At 47.3% G+C, this 16,893-nt stretch overlaps 1 protein-coding gene across 1 annotated transcript in view; it reads left to right on the top strand.

Annotated features, from left to right (window-relative positions):
* Positions 1 to 16,893, top strand: part of LOC144493945 (dynein axonemal heavy chain 8-like) — a 1,745,965-nt gene that overhangs the window by 491,795 nt on the left and 1,237,277 nt on the right. The window contains exon 18 of the mRNA XM_078213522.1: positions 13,835 to 13,954. Coding sequence (XP_078069648.1) covers positions 13,835 to 13,954 — 120 coding nt within the window. The remainder of the gene's footprint in view (positions 1 to 13,834; positions 13,955 to 16,893) is intronic.

A 16,893-nucleotide genomic window follows, 5' to 3' on the forward strand; every position in this document is an offset into this window, starting at 1 on the left:
GTATTCATCTAGGATCTCCCCTATTCCCTTGGGTTCTAAGCATAATTCCCCTCCTTTGTCCCTTTGTCCCTGAGGAGGTCTTTAGAGGAGCAGACAGTCAGGTCAGATGACTCCCTTAGTTGCCCACTGCCTGGACCTGTTCATATCAAGTTTGGCCAGGCCCAGGGGCAGGTTCACAAGGACGTCCTCCTCCTTTCCAGCCCCCTCAGCATTGGGAGCCGCAAAAATGGCAGGTGCCTTGTGAGCCTGTGAACCGGTGCAACCAACGGTTGCATGGAACTGCTGTGTGTGCTAACCGCTACCCGAGGTTCCCAATGTTAAGCGGAGGATCCCTCCATAGCGGGACCTCCAGTGGGGACCTCAGCAACAAGGAATGCCAAGGCATGTCAGACGATGGGTGAGGGTGCGGAAGCAGAAGATGTGCAACTGCAGCTCATACCACCGTGCAGCGACAAATCGCATGAGGCAGCTCAGTCTGTCGGGCTCCAGACTCGGGAGAGGGGGTCTGAGCTTGGGGCCAATTCCTCTGTGCTTAGACAAAATTCCATTGCACAGTTGCGCTTCCTCGAGACCATGTGTGATGTCGGGTCTGAGCATGACAGTTTTAAGGTCACGGATGGCATCAGTCTAGAGTTGGATGCCCATGCTGCACACTGAACCAACTCGTCGGGTGTCTTCTAGCTCACTCCTCCGCCACCGAGCACATTTCCAATCCTGGTCACCCCAGCAGCCACGGCCTGTCTGTCTGTCAGCCATTAGAAATGGCGTTGATGAAGAAGTGGATTTCTGAGCAACGGTTTCCTGACAGGCATCGCTACTCCAGTTGAGAGAGAGCTACGGCATGAGGCAACTGGACCCCAGACGTTGACTAGGTCCTGGTAAAAGATGTGCAATGCCTGCAAGGAGTTCTGATGATACCTCAGGTCAACCAACAGGAGCTGCACGTCATAATTCAGGCCATGCACCTGGCGGATGAAATACGGTGCCAGGGCACACCATTGAGAAGGGAGTTCACTACAGGGTCTGAAGGTGGCAGGTCACCACCTTGGCGCAAAGGTACACTAACGCCTACCTGCCCTCCCTAAGAGGGAAATTCAGAATCTCAGCAGCGACCCAGTGCAGTCTTTTGTCCCATAAAAACTGTATGAGCATTCTCGAGATGTTTGTGACAAAATCAGGGGGAGGGGTCAAAGTGACCAGCCCATACCACAAATTAAGGCAATCAGCTGGTTTATGATGAGAACTCGATCATGTCAGACAGCACTCGGATTGGTCTTGTCCAGCGACTCAGGTGAGCGGTGACCTTGGCCTCCAGCTCATGCCAATTCATCGGCCAAGATTCCTCAGCCGGTCAAAGGTGGACTCCCAATAGAGGAGGCTGGTCCTGCTCCAGGTGAACATAAGAACATAAGAACATAAGAACTAGGAGCAGGAGTAGGCCATCTGGCCCCTTTGAGCCTGCTCCGCCATTCAATAAGATCATGGCTGATCTTTTTGTGGACTCAGCTCCACTTACCCGCCCGCTCACCATAACCCTTAATTTCTTTACTGTTCAAAAATTTATCTATCCTTGCCTTAAAAACATTTAATGAGGTAGCCTCAACTGCTTCACTGGGCAGGGAATTCCACAGATTCACAACCCTTTGTGTGAAGAAGTTCCTCCTCAACTCAGTCCTAAATCTGCTTCCCCTTATTTTGAGACTATGCCCCCCAGTTCTAGTTTCACCTGCCAGTGGAAACAACTTCCCTGCTTCTATCTTATCTATTCCCTTCATAATCTTATATGTTTCTATAAGATCTCCCCTCATTCTTCTGAATTCCAATGAATATAGAACATAGAACATAGAAAAGCTACAGCACAAACAGGCCCTTCGGCCCACAAGTTGCGCCGAACATGTCCCTACCTACTAGGCTTACCTATAACCCTCTATCTTACTAACTTCCATGAACTTATCCAAAAGTCTTTTAAAAGACCCTATCGAATCTGCCTCCACCACCACTACTGGCAGCCGATTCCACATACCCACCACCCTCTGTGTGAAATACTTATCCCTAACATCTCCTCTGTACCTACTCCCCAGCACCCTAAACCTGTGACCTCTTGTGGCAACGATTCCAGCCCGGGGTAAAAGCCTCTGAGAATCCACTCTATCAATACCTCTCAACATCTCACACACCTCTATCAGGTCACCCCTCATCCTTCGCCTCTCCAAGGAGAAAAGACCGAGCTCTCTCAACCTATCCTCATAAGGCATGCCAACTAATCCAGGCAACATTCTTGAAAATCTCCTCTGCACCCTTTCTATGGCTTCCACACCCTTTTTGTAATGAGGCGACCAGAACTGGGCACAGTACTCCAGGTGGGGTCTGACCAGGGTCCTATACAGCTGCAGCATTATCTCCCGATTTCTAAACTCAATTCTTCCATTGATGAAGGCCAGTATTCCATGCGCCCTCTAAATTACAGCCCCTACCTGCGACGCTGCTTTGAGTGTCCTAAGAACCCGGACCCCAAGATCCTTCTGATCTTTCACACTGAACAAAGAACAAAGAACAGTACAGCACGGAACAGGCCCTTCGGCCCTCCAAGCCCGCGCCTCTCCCTGGTCCAAACTAGATCATTCTTTTGTATCCCTCCATTCCCACTCCATTCATGTGGCTATCTAGATAAGTCTTAAACGTTCCCAGTGTGTCCGCCTCCACCACCTTGCCCAGCAGCGCATCCCAGGCCCCCACCACCCTCTGTAAAATACGTCCTTCTGATATCCGTGTTAAACCTCCCCCCCTCACCTTGAACCTATGACCCCTCGTGAATGTCACCACCGACCTGGGAAAAAGCTTCCCACCGTTCACCCTATCTATGCCTTTCAGAATTTTATACACCTCTAAAAGGTCACCCCTCATCCTCCGTCTTTCCAGTGAGAACAACCCCAGTTTACCCAATCTCTCCTCATAACTAAGCCCTTCCATCCCAGGCAACATCCTGATAAACCTCCTCTGCACTATCTCTAAAGCCTCCACGTCCTTCTGGTAGTGTGGCGACCAGAACTGGGCGCAGTACTCCAAATGCGACCGAACCAACGTTCTATACAACTGCAACATCAGACCCCAACTTTTATACTCTATGCCCCATCCTATAAAGGCAAGCATGCCATATGCCTTATTCACTACCTTCTCCACCTGTGACGTCACCTTCAAGGATCTGTGGACTTGCACACCCAGGTCCCTTTGCGTATCTACACCCTTTATGGTTCTGCCATTTATCGTATAGCTCCCCCCTACATTAGTTCTACCAATCACTTCGCATTTATCTGGATTGAACTCCATCTGCCATTTCTTTGCCCAAATTTCCAGCCTATCTATATCCTTCTGTAGCCTCTGACAATGTTCCTCACTATCTGCAAGTCCAGCCATTTTCGTGTCGTCCGCAAACTTACTGATCACCCCAGTTACACCTTCTTCCAGATTGTTTATATAAATCACAAACAGCAGATGTCCCAATACAGAGCCCTGCGGAACACCACTCGTCACAGGCATCCAGCCGGAAAAAGACCCTTCCACTACCACCCTCTGTCTTCTGTGACCAAGCCAGCTCTCCACCCATCTCGCCATCTCCCCCTTTATCCCATGAGATCCAACCTTTTGCACCAACCTACCATGAGGGACTTTGTCAAACGCATTACTAAAGTCCATATCGACGTCATCCACGGCCCTTCCCTCGTCAACCATTCTAGTCACTTCTTCAAAAAACTCCACCAGGTTAGTGAGGCATGACCTCCCTCTCACAAAACCATGCTGACTATCGTGAATGAGTTTATTCCTTTCTCAATGCGCATACATCATATCTCTAAGAATCCTCTCCAACAACTTCCCTACCACGGACGTCAAGCTCACTGGCCTATAATTTCCCGGGTTATCCTTCCTACCCTTCTTAAATAACGGGACCACATTAGCTATCCTCCAATCCTCTGGGACCTCACCTGTGTCCTGTGACGAGACAAAGATTTGCGTCAGAGGCCCAGCGATTTCATCTCTCATCTCCCTGAGCAGCCTGGGATAGATTCCATCAGGCCCTGGGCATTTGTCAGTCTTTATATTCCCTAAAAAACCTAACACTTCCTCCCTTGGAATGGAGATTTTCTCTAACGGGTCAACAGTCCCCTCCGAGACACTCCCAGTCAACACATCCCTCTCCTTTGTGAACACCGACGCAAAGTATTCATTTCGGATCTCTCCTACTTCTTTGGGCTCTAAGCATAAATCCCCACTTTTGTCCCTGAGAGGTCCGATTTTTTCCCTGACTACCCTTTTGTTCCGAACGTATGAACAAAATGCCTTGGGGTTCTCTTTAATCTTGTCTGCCAAGGACATTTCGTGACTGCCAAGCGTCTTACCCCTAATATGATATTCTTTCATCCTATTCGACCTGCCAAAATGAACCACCACACACTTATCTGGGTTCAAGTCCATCTGCCACTTCTCCGCCCAGTCTTGCATCTTATCTATGTCTCGTTGCAACTGCTGACATCCCTCTACACTATCCACAACACCACCAACCTTTGAGTATAGCCCCCGTCTACTCAGTCTCTCCTCATAAGCCAACCCTCTCAACTCCGGAATCAACCTCGTGAATCTCCTCTGCACCCCCTCCAGTGCCAGTATATCCTTTCTCAAGTAACGAGACCAAAACTGTACACAGTACTCCAGGTGTGCCCTCACCAGCACCTTGTACAGCTGCAACATAATCTCGCTGTTTTTAAACTCCATCTCTCTAGCAATGAAGGACAAAATTCCATTTGCCTTCTTAATTACCTGCTGCACCTGCAAACCAACTCCTTGAGATTCCTGCACAAGGATACCCGGGTCCCTCTGCACAGCACCATGTTGCAATTTTTTACCATTTAAATAATAGTCCATTTTGGTGTTATTCCTACTAAAATGGATGACCTCACATTTACCAACATTGACTCCATCTGCCAGACCCTCGCCCAGTCACTTAGATTATCTATATCCTTTTGCAGACTTTCAGCGTCCTCTGCACATACAGTCATAGAGTCATAGAGGTTTGCAGCATGGAAACAGGCCCTTCGGCCCAACTTGCCCATGCCGCCCTTTCTTTTTTAAAACCCCTAAGATTATCCCAATTGCCCACATTTGGCCCCTATCCCTCTATACCCATTGTACCCATGTAATTATCTAAATGCTTTTTAAAAAACAAAATTGTACCCGCCTCTACTACTACCTGTGGCAGCTTGTTCCAGACACTCACCACCCTTTGTGTGAAAAAATTGCCCCTCTGAACACTTTTGTATCTCTCCCTCTCACCTTAAACCTATGCCCTCTAGTTTTAGACTCCCCTACCTTTGGGAAAAGATATTGACTATCGAGCTGATCTGTGCCCCTCATTATTTTATAGACCTCTATCAGATCGCCTCCTACACTCCAGAGAAAAAAGTCCCAGTCTATCCAACCTCTCCTTATAACTCAAACCACCAGGTCCTGGTTGCATCCTAGTAAATCTTTTCTGCACTCTTTCTAGTTTAATAATATCCTTTCTATAATAGGGTGACCAGAACTGTACACAGTATTCCAAGTGTGGCCTTACCAATGTCTTGTACAACTTCAACAAGACGTCCCAACTCCTATTCAATGTTCTGACCAATGAAACCAAGCATGCTGAATGCCTTCTTCACCACTCTGTCCACCTGTGACTCCACTTGCAAGGAGCTATGAACCTGTACCCCCAGATCTCTTTGTTCTGTAACTCTCCCCAACCATTAACTCTCCCCAACCATTAACTCTCCCCAACCATTAACTCTCCCCAACCATTAACTCTCCCCAACATTAACTTTCACCCTACCATTAACTCTCCCCAACACCCTACCAGTTACTGTAGTAAGTCACTACAGTAACTGACTTCATTAGTAAGTGTGTGGAAGACTGTGCGCCAAAGATGTAAATCCGTGTGTTCCCCAACCGGAAACCATGGATGAACAGGGATATCCACTGCTTGCTGAAGTCCAGGTCTGAGGCGTTCAAGTCAGGCGACACTGACCTAGAACAAAGAACAAAGAACAATACAGCACAGGAACAGGCCCTTCGGCCCTCCAAGCCCGTGCCGCTCCCTGGTCCAAACTAGACCATTCTTTTGTATCCCTCCATTCCCACTCCGTTCATATGGCTGTCTAGATAAGTCTTAAACATTCCCAGTGTGTCCGCCTCCACCACCTTGCCTGGCAGCGCATTCCAGGCCCCCACCACCCTCTGTGTAAAATATGTCCTTCTGATATCTGTGTTAAACCTCCCCCCCTTCACATTGAACCTATGACCCCTCGTGAACGTCACCACCGACCTGGGGAAAAGCTTCCCACCGTTCACCCTATCTATGCCTTTCATAATTTTATACACCTCTATTAAGTCTCCCCTCATCCTCCGTCTTTCCAGGGAGAACAACCCCAGTTTACCCAATCTCTCCTCATAACTAAGCCCCTCCATACCAGGCAACATCCTGGTAAACCTCCTCTGTACTCTCTCCAAAGCCTCCACGTCCTTCTGGTAGTGTGGCGACCAGAACCGGACGCAGTATTCCAAATGCGGCCGAACCAACGTTCTATACATCTGCAACATCAGACCCCAACTTTTATACTCTATACCCCGTCCTATAAAGGCAAGCATGCCATATGCCTTCTTCACCACCTTCTCCACCTGTGACGTCACCTTCAAGGATCTGTGGACTTGCACACCCAGGTCCCTCTGCGTATCTACACCCTTTATGGTTCTGCCATTTATCGTATAGCTCCTCCCTATACAAGAAAGCCAGATACAATCTAAGGAAATACATCAAAGATGCCAAAAGACAATATTGGACCAAGATAGAGTCCCAGGCTAGCCACATTGACCCCCGCCGACTATGGCAAGGTCTGCAAGACATAACAGGCACCAATGCACCCCTCCCTGATAAGCTCAATGCATTCTATGCCCGTTTTGAGCAAGAGGTCAGCGAGAGCATGCCCTCCACCCTGAAAGCCCTGGATGTATTGCAGATGTCAGAGCAGCTTTCTTGATGGTCAACCCATGGAAAGCAACTGGCCCGGATGGGGTACCCTGACGTGCACTCGGATCACGCGCACATCAGCGGAGGTATTCACAGACATCTTCAACCTCTCTTTACAAAAATCTGAGTTCTCTATCTGCTTCAAGAAGACAACCATCATCCCGGTACCTAAGAAAAACCAAGCAGCGTGCCTTAATGACTATCAGCCGGTGGCTCTGACATCCATCATTATGAAGTACTTCGAAAGGTCAGTCATAGCATGAATCAATTCTAGCCTACCGGATTACCTGGATCCACTACAGTTTGCCTACTGCCGCAACAGGTCCACAGCAGATGCCATTTCCCTGGCCCTGCACTCAACCCTGGAACACCTAGATAACAAGGACACCTATGTCAGACTCCTATTTATTGACTACAGCTCAGCCTTCAACACTGTTATTCCCACGAAATTCATCTCCAAACTCCGTGACCTGGACCTCGGCACCTCTCTCTGCGACTGGATCCTGAAAGTCCTAACTCACAAACCACAATCAGTAAGGATAGGCAACAACACCTCCTCCAGATTATCCTCAACACCGGTGACCCACAAGGCTGTGTTCTCAGCCCTCTACGATACTCCTTATACACCTATGGCTGTGCGGTCAAATTCCCCTCCAATTCGATTTTCAAGTTTGCTGACGACACCACCGCAGTGGGTCGGGTCTCAAACAATGACGAGACAGAGTACAGGAATGAGATAGAGAATCTGGTGCACTGGTGCAGCAACAATAATCTCTCCCTCAATGTCAACAAAATCAAGGAGATTGTCATCGACTTCAGGAAGCGTAAAGGAAAACATGGCCCTGTCTACGTCAATGGGGACGAAGTAGAAAGAGTCAAGAGCTTCAAGTTTTTAGGTGTCCAGATCACCAACAACCTGTCCTGGTCCCCCAATGCTGACACTATAGAACATAGAACATAGAACATTACAGCGCAGAACAGGCCCTTCGGCCCACGATGTTGCACCGACCAGTTAAAAAAAAACTGTGACCCTCCAACCTAAACCAATTTCTTTTCGTCCATGAACCTATCTACGGATCTCTTAAACGCCCCCAAACTAGGCGCATTTACTACTGATGCTGGCAGGGCATTCCAATCCCTCACCACCCTCTGGGTAAAGAACCTACCCCTGACATCGGTTCTATAACTACCCCCCCTCAATTTAAAGCCATGCCCCCTCGTGCTGGATTTCTCCATCAGAGGAAAAAGGCTATCACTATCCACCCTATCTAAACCTCTAATCATCTTATATGTTTCAATAAGATCCCCTCTTAGCCGCCGCCTTTCCAGCGAAAACAATCCCAAATCCCTCAGCCTCTCCTCATAGGATCTCCCCTCCATACCAGGCAACATCCTGGTAAACCTCCTCTGCACCCTCTCCAAAGCCTCCACATCCTTCCTGTAATGTGGGGACCAGAACTGCACACAGTACTCCAAGTGCGGCCGCACCAGAGTTGTGTACAGTTGCAACATAACGCTACGACTCCTAAATTCAATCCCCCTACCAATAAACGCCAAGACACCATATGCCTTCTTAACAACCTTATCTACTTGATTCCCAACTTTCAGGGATCTATGCACACATACACCTAGATCCCTCTGCTCCTCCACACTATTCAAAGTCCTCCCGTTAGCCCTATACTCAACACATCTGTTATTCCTACCAAAGTGAATTACCTCACACTTCTCCGCATTAAACTCCATCCGCCACCTCTCGGCCCAACTTTGCAACCTGTCTAAGTCTTCCTGCAAACTACGACACCCTTCCTCACTGTCTACCACACCACCGACTTTGGTGTCATCAGCAAATTTGCTAATCCACCCAACTATACCCTCATCCAGATCATTAATAAATATTACAAACAGCAGTGGCCCCAAAACAGATCCCTGAGGTACACCACTTGTAACCGCACTCCATGATGAATATTTACTATCAACCACCACCCTCTGTTTCCTATCCGCTAGCCAATTCCTGATCCAATTTCCTAGATCACCCCCAATCCCATACATCTGCATTTTCTGCAGAAGCCTACCATGGTGAACCTTATCAAACGCCTTACTAAAATCCATATATACCACGTCCACTGCCTTGCCCCCATCCACCTCCTTGGTCACTTTCTCAAAAACCTCAATAAGGTTAGTAAGGCACGACCTACCTGCCACAAAACCATGCTGACTATCACCTATCAATTCATTACTCTCCAAATAACTATAAATCCTATCCCTTATAATTTTTTCCAACATCTTGCCGACAACAGAAGTGAGACTCACCGGTCTATAATTCCCGGGGAAGTCTCTGTTCCCCTTCTTAAACAATGGGACAACATTCGCTAACCTCCAATCTTCTGGTACTATACCAGAGGCCAACGACGACCTGAAGATCAGAGCCAGAGGCTCTGCAATCACTTCTCTTGCCTCCCAGAGAATCCTTGGATAAATCCCATCCGGACCAGGGGATAACTATAGTTAAGAAAGCCCACCAACGCCTCTACTTTCTCAGAAGACTTGGAAATTTGGCATGTCAGCTACATCTCTCACCATCTTTTACAGATGCACCATAGAAAGCATTCTTTCTGGTATGATATGGCTCCTGCTCTGCCCAAGACCGCAAGGAACTACAAATTGTCGTGAATGTAGCCCAATCCATCATGCAAACTAGCCTCCCATCCATTGACTGTGTCTACACTTCCCGCTGCCTCAGCAAAGCAGCCAGCATAATTAAGGACCCCATGCACCCCGGACATTCTCTCTTCAACCTTCTTTCGGGAAAAAAATACAAAAGTCTGAGGTCATGTACCAACCGACTCAAGAACAGCATCTTCTCTGCTGCTGCCAGACTTTTGAATGGAGTTATCTTGCATTAAGTTGATCTTTCTCTACATCCTAGTTATGACTGTAACACAAGAATTCTGCACTCTCTTGTTTCCTTCTCTATGAACGGTACGTTTTGTCTGTATAGCATGCAAGAAACAATACTTTTCACTGTATGTTAACACATGTGACAATAATAAATCAAATCAAATCAAATCAAAATTAACTGAGTAAGTCCTGCTCTGGTTCAATCTACCAAAATGCATCACCTCGCATTTATCTAAATTAAACTCCATCTGCCATTCCTCAGCCCACTAGCCCAATTGATCAAGATCCCGTTGCAATCGGAAATAACCTTCTTCATTGTCCGCTATGCCACCAATCTTGGTTCCTTCTGCAAACTTACTAACCATGGCTCCTATATTCGCATCCAAATCATTAATATAAATGACAAATAACAGTGGACCCAGCACTGATCCCTGAGGCACTCCGCTGGTCACAGGCCTCCAGTTTGAAAAACAACCCTCTGCAACCACCCTGCTGTCATCAAGCCAATTTTGTATCCGTTTAGCTACCTCACCCTGGATACTGTGAGATTTAACCTGATGCAACCTTATGGGTGGAGCTTAGGAATAATAAAAAGGGGAAGCTACATTGTTAGGTGTTTATTATAGACCCCCAGATAATCAGAGGGATATTGAGGAGCAAATGTGCTCAATTTGTGGAGGTGAGTAAAAACAACAATAATAGCGTTTTTATATTAGATTATATTAGGTGATATCAACTTTCCCTACATTAACTGGGTTCTACATAGTGTTAAGGGCTTAGATGGAGTACATTTCTTGAAATTCGATCAATATGTGAAAGGTCCAACAAGGGAAGGAGCTGTGCTGGACGTAATTCTGAGGAATGAAGCCGGACAGGTATTTGAGGTGGTGGTGGGGGAGCATTTTAGAGATAGCGATCACAGCACGGTACAATTTAAGCTTGTTATGGACAAGGAAATAGACAAGCTGGCAAGAAGAGTTTTGGACTTGGGGAGAGTGGATTTTAGTAGAATAAGACAGGATCTGGCCAAGGTAGACTGGGAACAAGATGTGCGGGTTAGGCGGATTGTCCATGTTAAATTGCCTGGGGAACTAGTTATGGTAAATGCGTGGGATTATGGGGATAGGGTCTGGATGGGATTGTGGTTGGTGTAGACTTGATGGGCTGAATGACCTCCTTCTGCACTGCAAGATTCTATAATTCTATGATTCTAACAGCTATTGACGGGAAAGAAGTGGGGGTGGTGGGTGGGGGGGGGCATTCAAAAAGGAAATGGAGGGTGCAAGCCTATCATGTTACCTCTCGGGTGATAGGTAGGAATAACAATCCCAGAGAACCATAGATGACCAGAGATATTCAGGATACAATCAGAAGGAAAAGAAAGCCTTTTAAAAAGTACAAACGGAGCAAATCAGTGGAGGCATTAGTGAGGTATAGAAAGCGCAGGGTGGAGCTTAAGAGAGCAATTAGGAAAGCAAAGAGGGGATCTGAAAAGCTGTGGCTGGTAGAAAAACAAAGAAAGAACAAAGGAAAGTACACCACAGCAGCAGGCCCTTTGACCCTCCAAGCCTGTTCAGATCATGATGCCATAACTAAACGAAAAAAAAACTCAGTCCGTATCTCTCTATTCCCTCCCAATTCATGTGCCCATCCAGATATCCCTTAAATGTTGCTTATGTTCCTACTTCCACCATCTCCTATGGCGTTCCAGGCACCTACCACTCTCTGCGTGAAAAACTTACCCCGCATAGCTCTTTTCAATTTTCCCCCTCTCACCTTGAACCTATGCCCCCTTGTAACTTCCACCCTAGGAAAGGCCCATGACTGTCCACCCTGTCTATGTCTCTCAAAATTTTGTAGACCTCTATCAGGTCTCCCCTCAGCTCTGTCTTTCCAGTGAAAACAATCCAAATTTATTCAATCTCTACTCATCGTCAACACCCTCAAGACCAGACAACATCCCGGTGAAGTAAGGAAAATCCTTATAGTGATTTGGTTAGGTTGATTGGCCAGGTTAAAAAATTGCCCCTTAGAGTCCTGGGATGTGTAGGTTAGAGGGATTAGCGGGTAAAATATGTGGGGGTAGGACCGGGGTGGGATTGTGGTCGGTGCGGACTCGATGGGCCGAATGGCCTCCTTCTGCACTGTAGGGTTTCTATGATTTCTATGATCTATGATACGGTGGCACAGTGGTTAGCACTGCTGCCTCACAGCACCTGGGACCCGGGTTCAATTCCGGTCTCGGGTCACTGTGTGGAGTTTGCGTGGGTATCCTCTGGGTGCTCCAGTTGCTCCTACAGTCCAAAGATGTGTGGGTTAGGTTGACTGGCCATGCTAAATTAACCCTAGTGTCAATAAGCAGGGCAAATATGAGGGGTTATGGGAGAGAGGCCTGGGTGAAATTGTGATCGGTGCAGACTCGATGGGCCAAATGGCCTCCTTCTGCACTGTAGGGATTCTAGGAATTCTATGATTCTATAAGTATATCAATGGGAAGAGAATAGCTAGGGAAAAAGTAGGGCCCATTAGAGACAAAGGGGCAATCTGTGTGTGAAGCCAGAGGACATTGGTAGAGAGTTGAATGAATACTTCACACCCGTCTTCACCAAGAGATGATGGTATGGAATTCAGGCAGAAAGACTGTGAGGTTCTTGAGCAAATTGACACAGGCAAAGACAAGGTATTGGAGTTGTTGGCAGCCTTAAAAGTGGATACATCTGCGGGACCAAATGAATTGTGCCCTAGGCTTCTGTGGGAAGCAAGGGAGGAGTTTGCAGGGGCTCTGACCCGAATTTTCAATTCCTCTCTGCCCACAGGGGAGGTGCCAGATGACTGGATAACAGCAAATGTGGTTTCGCTATTTAAGAAGGGTTGTAGAGATAAACCAGGGAACTACAGACGAGTGAGGCTCACGTCAGTGGTCGGGAAACTATTGGAGAAAACCTCAAAAGGATAGGTGGGGGCCGGGGGTCCTGCTGCCACTCTGCATTGAGAACGGTCGGGGCTGGAGGGAAGCCAGTGATTGGGGCGGGCTGGAGGGGTTTGGTCTGCCAGGAGGGGAGTCTGCCTCCCGGGGGGGATTGGTCAGCAGGGGGGGGGGGGATGGTTTTGCTGGGGTGCGGGGGGGGGGCGGGGGTGGTGTGGGGATCGCCACTGCTCGGGGGGGGGGGTGGCGGGGGTTATGATCGGGGCGCTCCAGGACAGTAGGAGTCGGGGCTGGCCCGGGAATGCTTGTGGGGGCCGTGATCGGGTAGTTGGGGGGGTGGGGCTGGAGGGGCAGCAGTGCGAGGGTCCTAGGCTGGCCAACGATTGAGCTGGCCAGCAAATGGGGAGACTGCCACATCAGGGCCACTGCGCATGTGCAGAGGCCCGGAACTGTCAGACTCCGGCATGAATAGGCCCTGCAGCCCCCCCCCGGCCCCCGGCCCAAGCTTTTAATGATATTCACGATTGTGACCTCAGCATTGCACAGAGGGGAGATTTGGGTCTGAAGTTGAATTGAAAAAACAGTTATGATTTAGACCAGTTTTCTCACCAATTCAGCACTTTTGGGAGAATCGTCCCCTTGATTTCCTGATCCAGGTCCTGTTGCAGTTCATTTCTATCATCCTCATTGTTTGGCACTCCTCAAAATTTTATATTGTCAGCAAATTTTGGCATCCCATTCTGCATTCAAATACAAAGTCTACATTTATAAAAAGTACAGTCATCCTACCATTGACCTGTGGGGAACACCACTTATCCACAGTCTGAGAAAAAGTTTACCACAATTTGGCTTTGCCTGCCCAAATCTTTGCCCTATAGGTTGTAAAATGCACACGTTACTTTAATCATCAATTTGTTGCCTGACTTGTTCATTTATAATTCTGATTTCTTGTGCAGCATTACCAGATGTGTAAAGAAAATCCACCCCTTGCTAGAAACATGCCTCCGATTGCTGGAAAGATATTGTGGGTGAGACAGCTCTTCAGACGCATATTTGAGCCCATTGACTATTTCTATGTAAGTCCTTCTATTATGAAATGATAATACTGAGACAATTGTATTCAAGAAAATACTATTATTTTTTCCTACTTGATTCTTAATTCAGGTCCTTGAATTTTGTGGTTGTCATGATTCCTCCCCATTGAGTTACAGTAGCATTGTTCATCAATGTGCCATTGTGACTGAATATTAACTCCATCAAATATCACAGTGGGATCCATTTGGTTCACAAATGCTCTTTAGGAAAGACCATAAGACCACAAGACATGGGAGCAGAATTAGGCCACTTGGCCCATCGAGTCTGCTCTGCCATTCAATCATGGCTGATATTTTTCTCATCCCCATTCTTTTGCCTTTTCCCCATAACCCCTGATCCCCTTATTAATCAAGAACCTATCTATCTCTGTCTGAAAGACACTTAATGACCTGGCCTCCACAGCCTTCTGCGGCAAAGAGTTCCACAGATTCACCACTCTCTGGCTGAAGAAATTCCTCCTCATCTCTGTTTTACAGGATCGCCCCTTTAGCCTGAGGTTGTGCCCTCTGGTTCTAGTTTTTCCTACTCGTGGAAACATCCTCTCCATGTCCTCTCTATCCAGGCCTTGCAGTATCCTGTAAGTTTCAATAAGATCCCCCCTCAGCCTTCTAACTCTAACGATTACAGACCCAGAGTCCTCAACTATTCCTCATACGACAAGCTCTTCATTCCAGGGATCATTCTTTTGAACCTCCTCTGGACCCTTTCCAAAGCCAGCACATCCTTCCTTAGATATGGGGCCCAAAAACTGCTCACAATATGCTAAATGGGGCCTGACCAGAGCCTTATACAGACTCAGAAGTACATCACTGCTCTTGTTTTCTAGCCCTCTCGACATGAATGCTAACATTGCATTTGCCTTCCTGACTACTGACTGAACCTGCACGTTAACCTGTAGAGAATCTTGAACAATGACTCCCAAGTCCCTTTGAGCTTCTGATTTCCTTAGCATTTCTCCATTTAGAAAATAGTCTATGCCTCCATTCCTCCTTCCAAAGTGCATAACCTCACACTTTTCCACATTGTATTCCATCTACCACTTCTTTGCCTACTCTCCTAGCCTGTCCAAGTCCTTCTGCAGCCCCCCGCTTCCTCAATACTACCTGTCCCTCTACATATCTTTGTATCATCTGCAAACTTAGCAACAGTGGGGAAAGGAACTTAGGAAAGGAAATCTGCCATCCTTACCCAGGCTGACCTACATGTGACTTGAGACCTAAAGCATTGTAGTTGACACTTAAATGCCCACTGAAACAGAAACATAGAAAATAAAATAGAGAATAGGGGATGGGAAAATGAGCTATAGTCCAGAAGCCAGTGTTGAGTGTAGTGAGGTACTGAGGAGGGTATCAAGGTCGCAGGAGTGTACCGGCAGACAGGAAGGTGGGTTGAAGTGTGTCTACTTCAATGCAAGGACCATCCGGAATAAGGTAGGTGAACTTGGAGCGTGGATTGGTACTTGGGACTACGATGTTGTGGCCATTACGGAGACATGGTTAGAACAGGGACAGGAATGGTTGTTGGAAGTTCCGGGGTATAGATGTTGCAGTAAGAGTAGGGAAGGTGGTAAAAGAGGTGGAGGAGTAGCATTGTTAATCAAGGATAGTTTAACGGCTGCAGAAAGGCAGTTTGAGGGGGATCTGCCTACTGAGGTAATATGGGCTGAAGTTAGAAATAGGAAAGGAGCGGTCACGTTGTTAGGAATTTTCGATAGGCCCCCAAATAGTAATAGAGATGTGGAGGAAGAAATTGCAAAGCAGATTATGGATAGGTGTTGAGGTCACAGTGTAGTTGTCATGGGTGACTTTAACTTTCTAAATATTGATTGGAACCTTTATAGGTTGAATAGTTCGGATGGGGCAGTTTTTGTACAGTGTGTGCAGAGGGTTTCCTGACACAATATGTGGATAGGTCGACAAGAGGTGGGGCCACATTGGACTTGGTACTGGGTAATGAACCAGGCCAAGTGTTAGATTTGTTTGTGGGAGAGCACTTTGGAGATAGTGACCACAATTCGGTGTCTTTCATTATTGCAATGGAGAGTGATAGGGCCATACGGCAGGGCAAGGTTTATAATTGGGGGAGGGACAATTATGATTCGATTAGGCAAGAATTAGGGAGCATAAGATGGGAACAGAAACTGTCAGGGAAAGGCACAAATGAAAAGTGGAGCTTGTGCAAGGAACAAATACTGTGTGTCCTTCATAGGTATGTCCCTGTCAGGCAGGGAGGAAATGGTCGAGTGAGGGAACCATGGTTCACAAAAGAGGTGGAATGTCTTGTCAAGACGAAAAAGGAAGCGTATGTAAGGATGAGAAAACAAGGTTCAGTTGGGTCGCTTAAGGGTTACAAGGTAGCAAGGAATGAGCTAAAAAATGGGCTTAGGAGAGCTAGGAGGGGGCATGAGAAGTCCTTGGCGGCTCGGATCAAGGAAAACCCCAAGGCTTTTTACTCTTATGTGAGAAATAAAAGAATGACTCGGGTGAGGTTCGGGCCGGTCAAGGACAGTCGTGGGAACTTGTGCATGGAGTTAGAAGAGATAGGAGAGGCGATGAATGAATACTTTTCTTCAGTGTTCACCAAGGAGAGGGGCCATGTTTTTGAGGATGAGAGTGTGATACAGACTGATAGGCTGGAGGAGGTAGATGTTCTGAGGGAAGATGTATTAGCAATTTTGAAAAACCTGAGGGTCGATAAGTCCCCAGGGCCAGATGGGATATATCCTAGGATTCTTTGGGAGGCAAGGGATGAGATTGCAGAGCCTTTGGCTTTGATCTTTGGGTCCTCACTGTCCACGGGGATAGTAAGAGTTTGAAGAACACTAGGTTAAAGTCCAACAGGTTTATTTGGTAGCAAATGCCATTAGCTTTTGGAGTGCTGCTCGTTCGTCAGATGGAGTGGATATCTGCTCTCAAACAGG

This window comes from Mustelus asterias, chromosome 5, assembly GCF_964213995.1.
Source record: "Mustelus asterias chromosome 5, sMusAst1.hap1.1, whole genome shotgun sequence".
Taxonomy (NCBI): domain Eukaryota; kingdom Metazoa; phylum Chordata; class Chondrichthyes; order Carcharhiniformes; family Triakidae; genus Mustelus; species Mustelus asterias.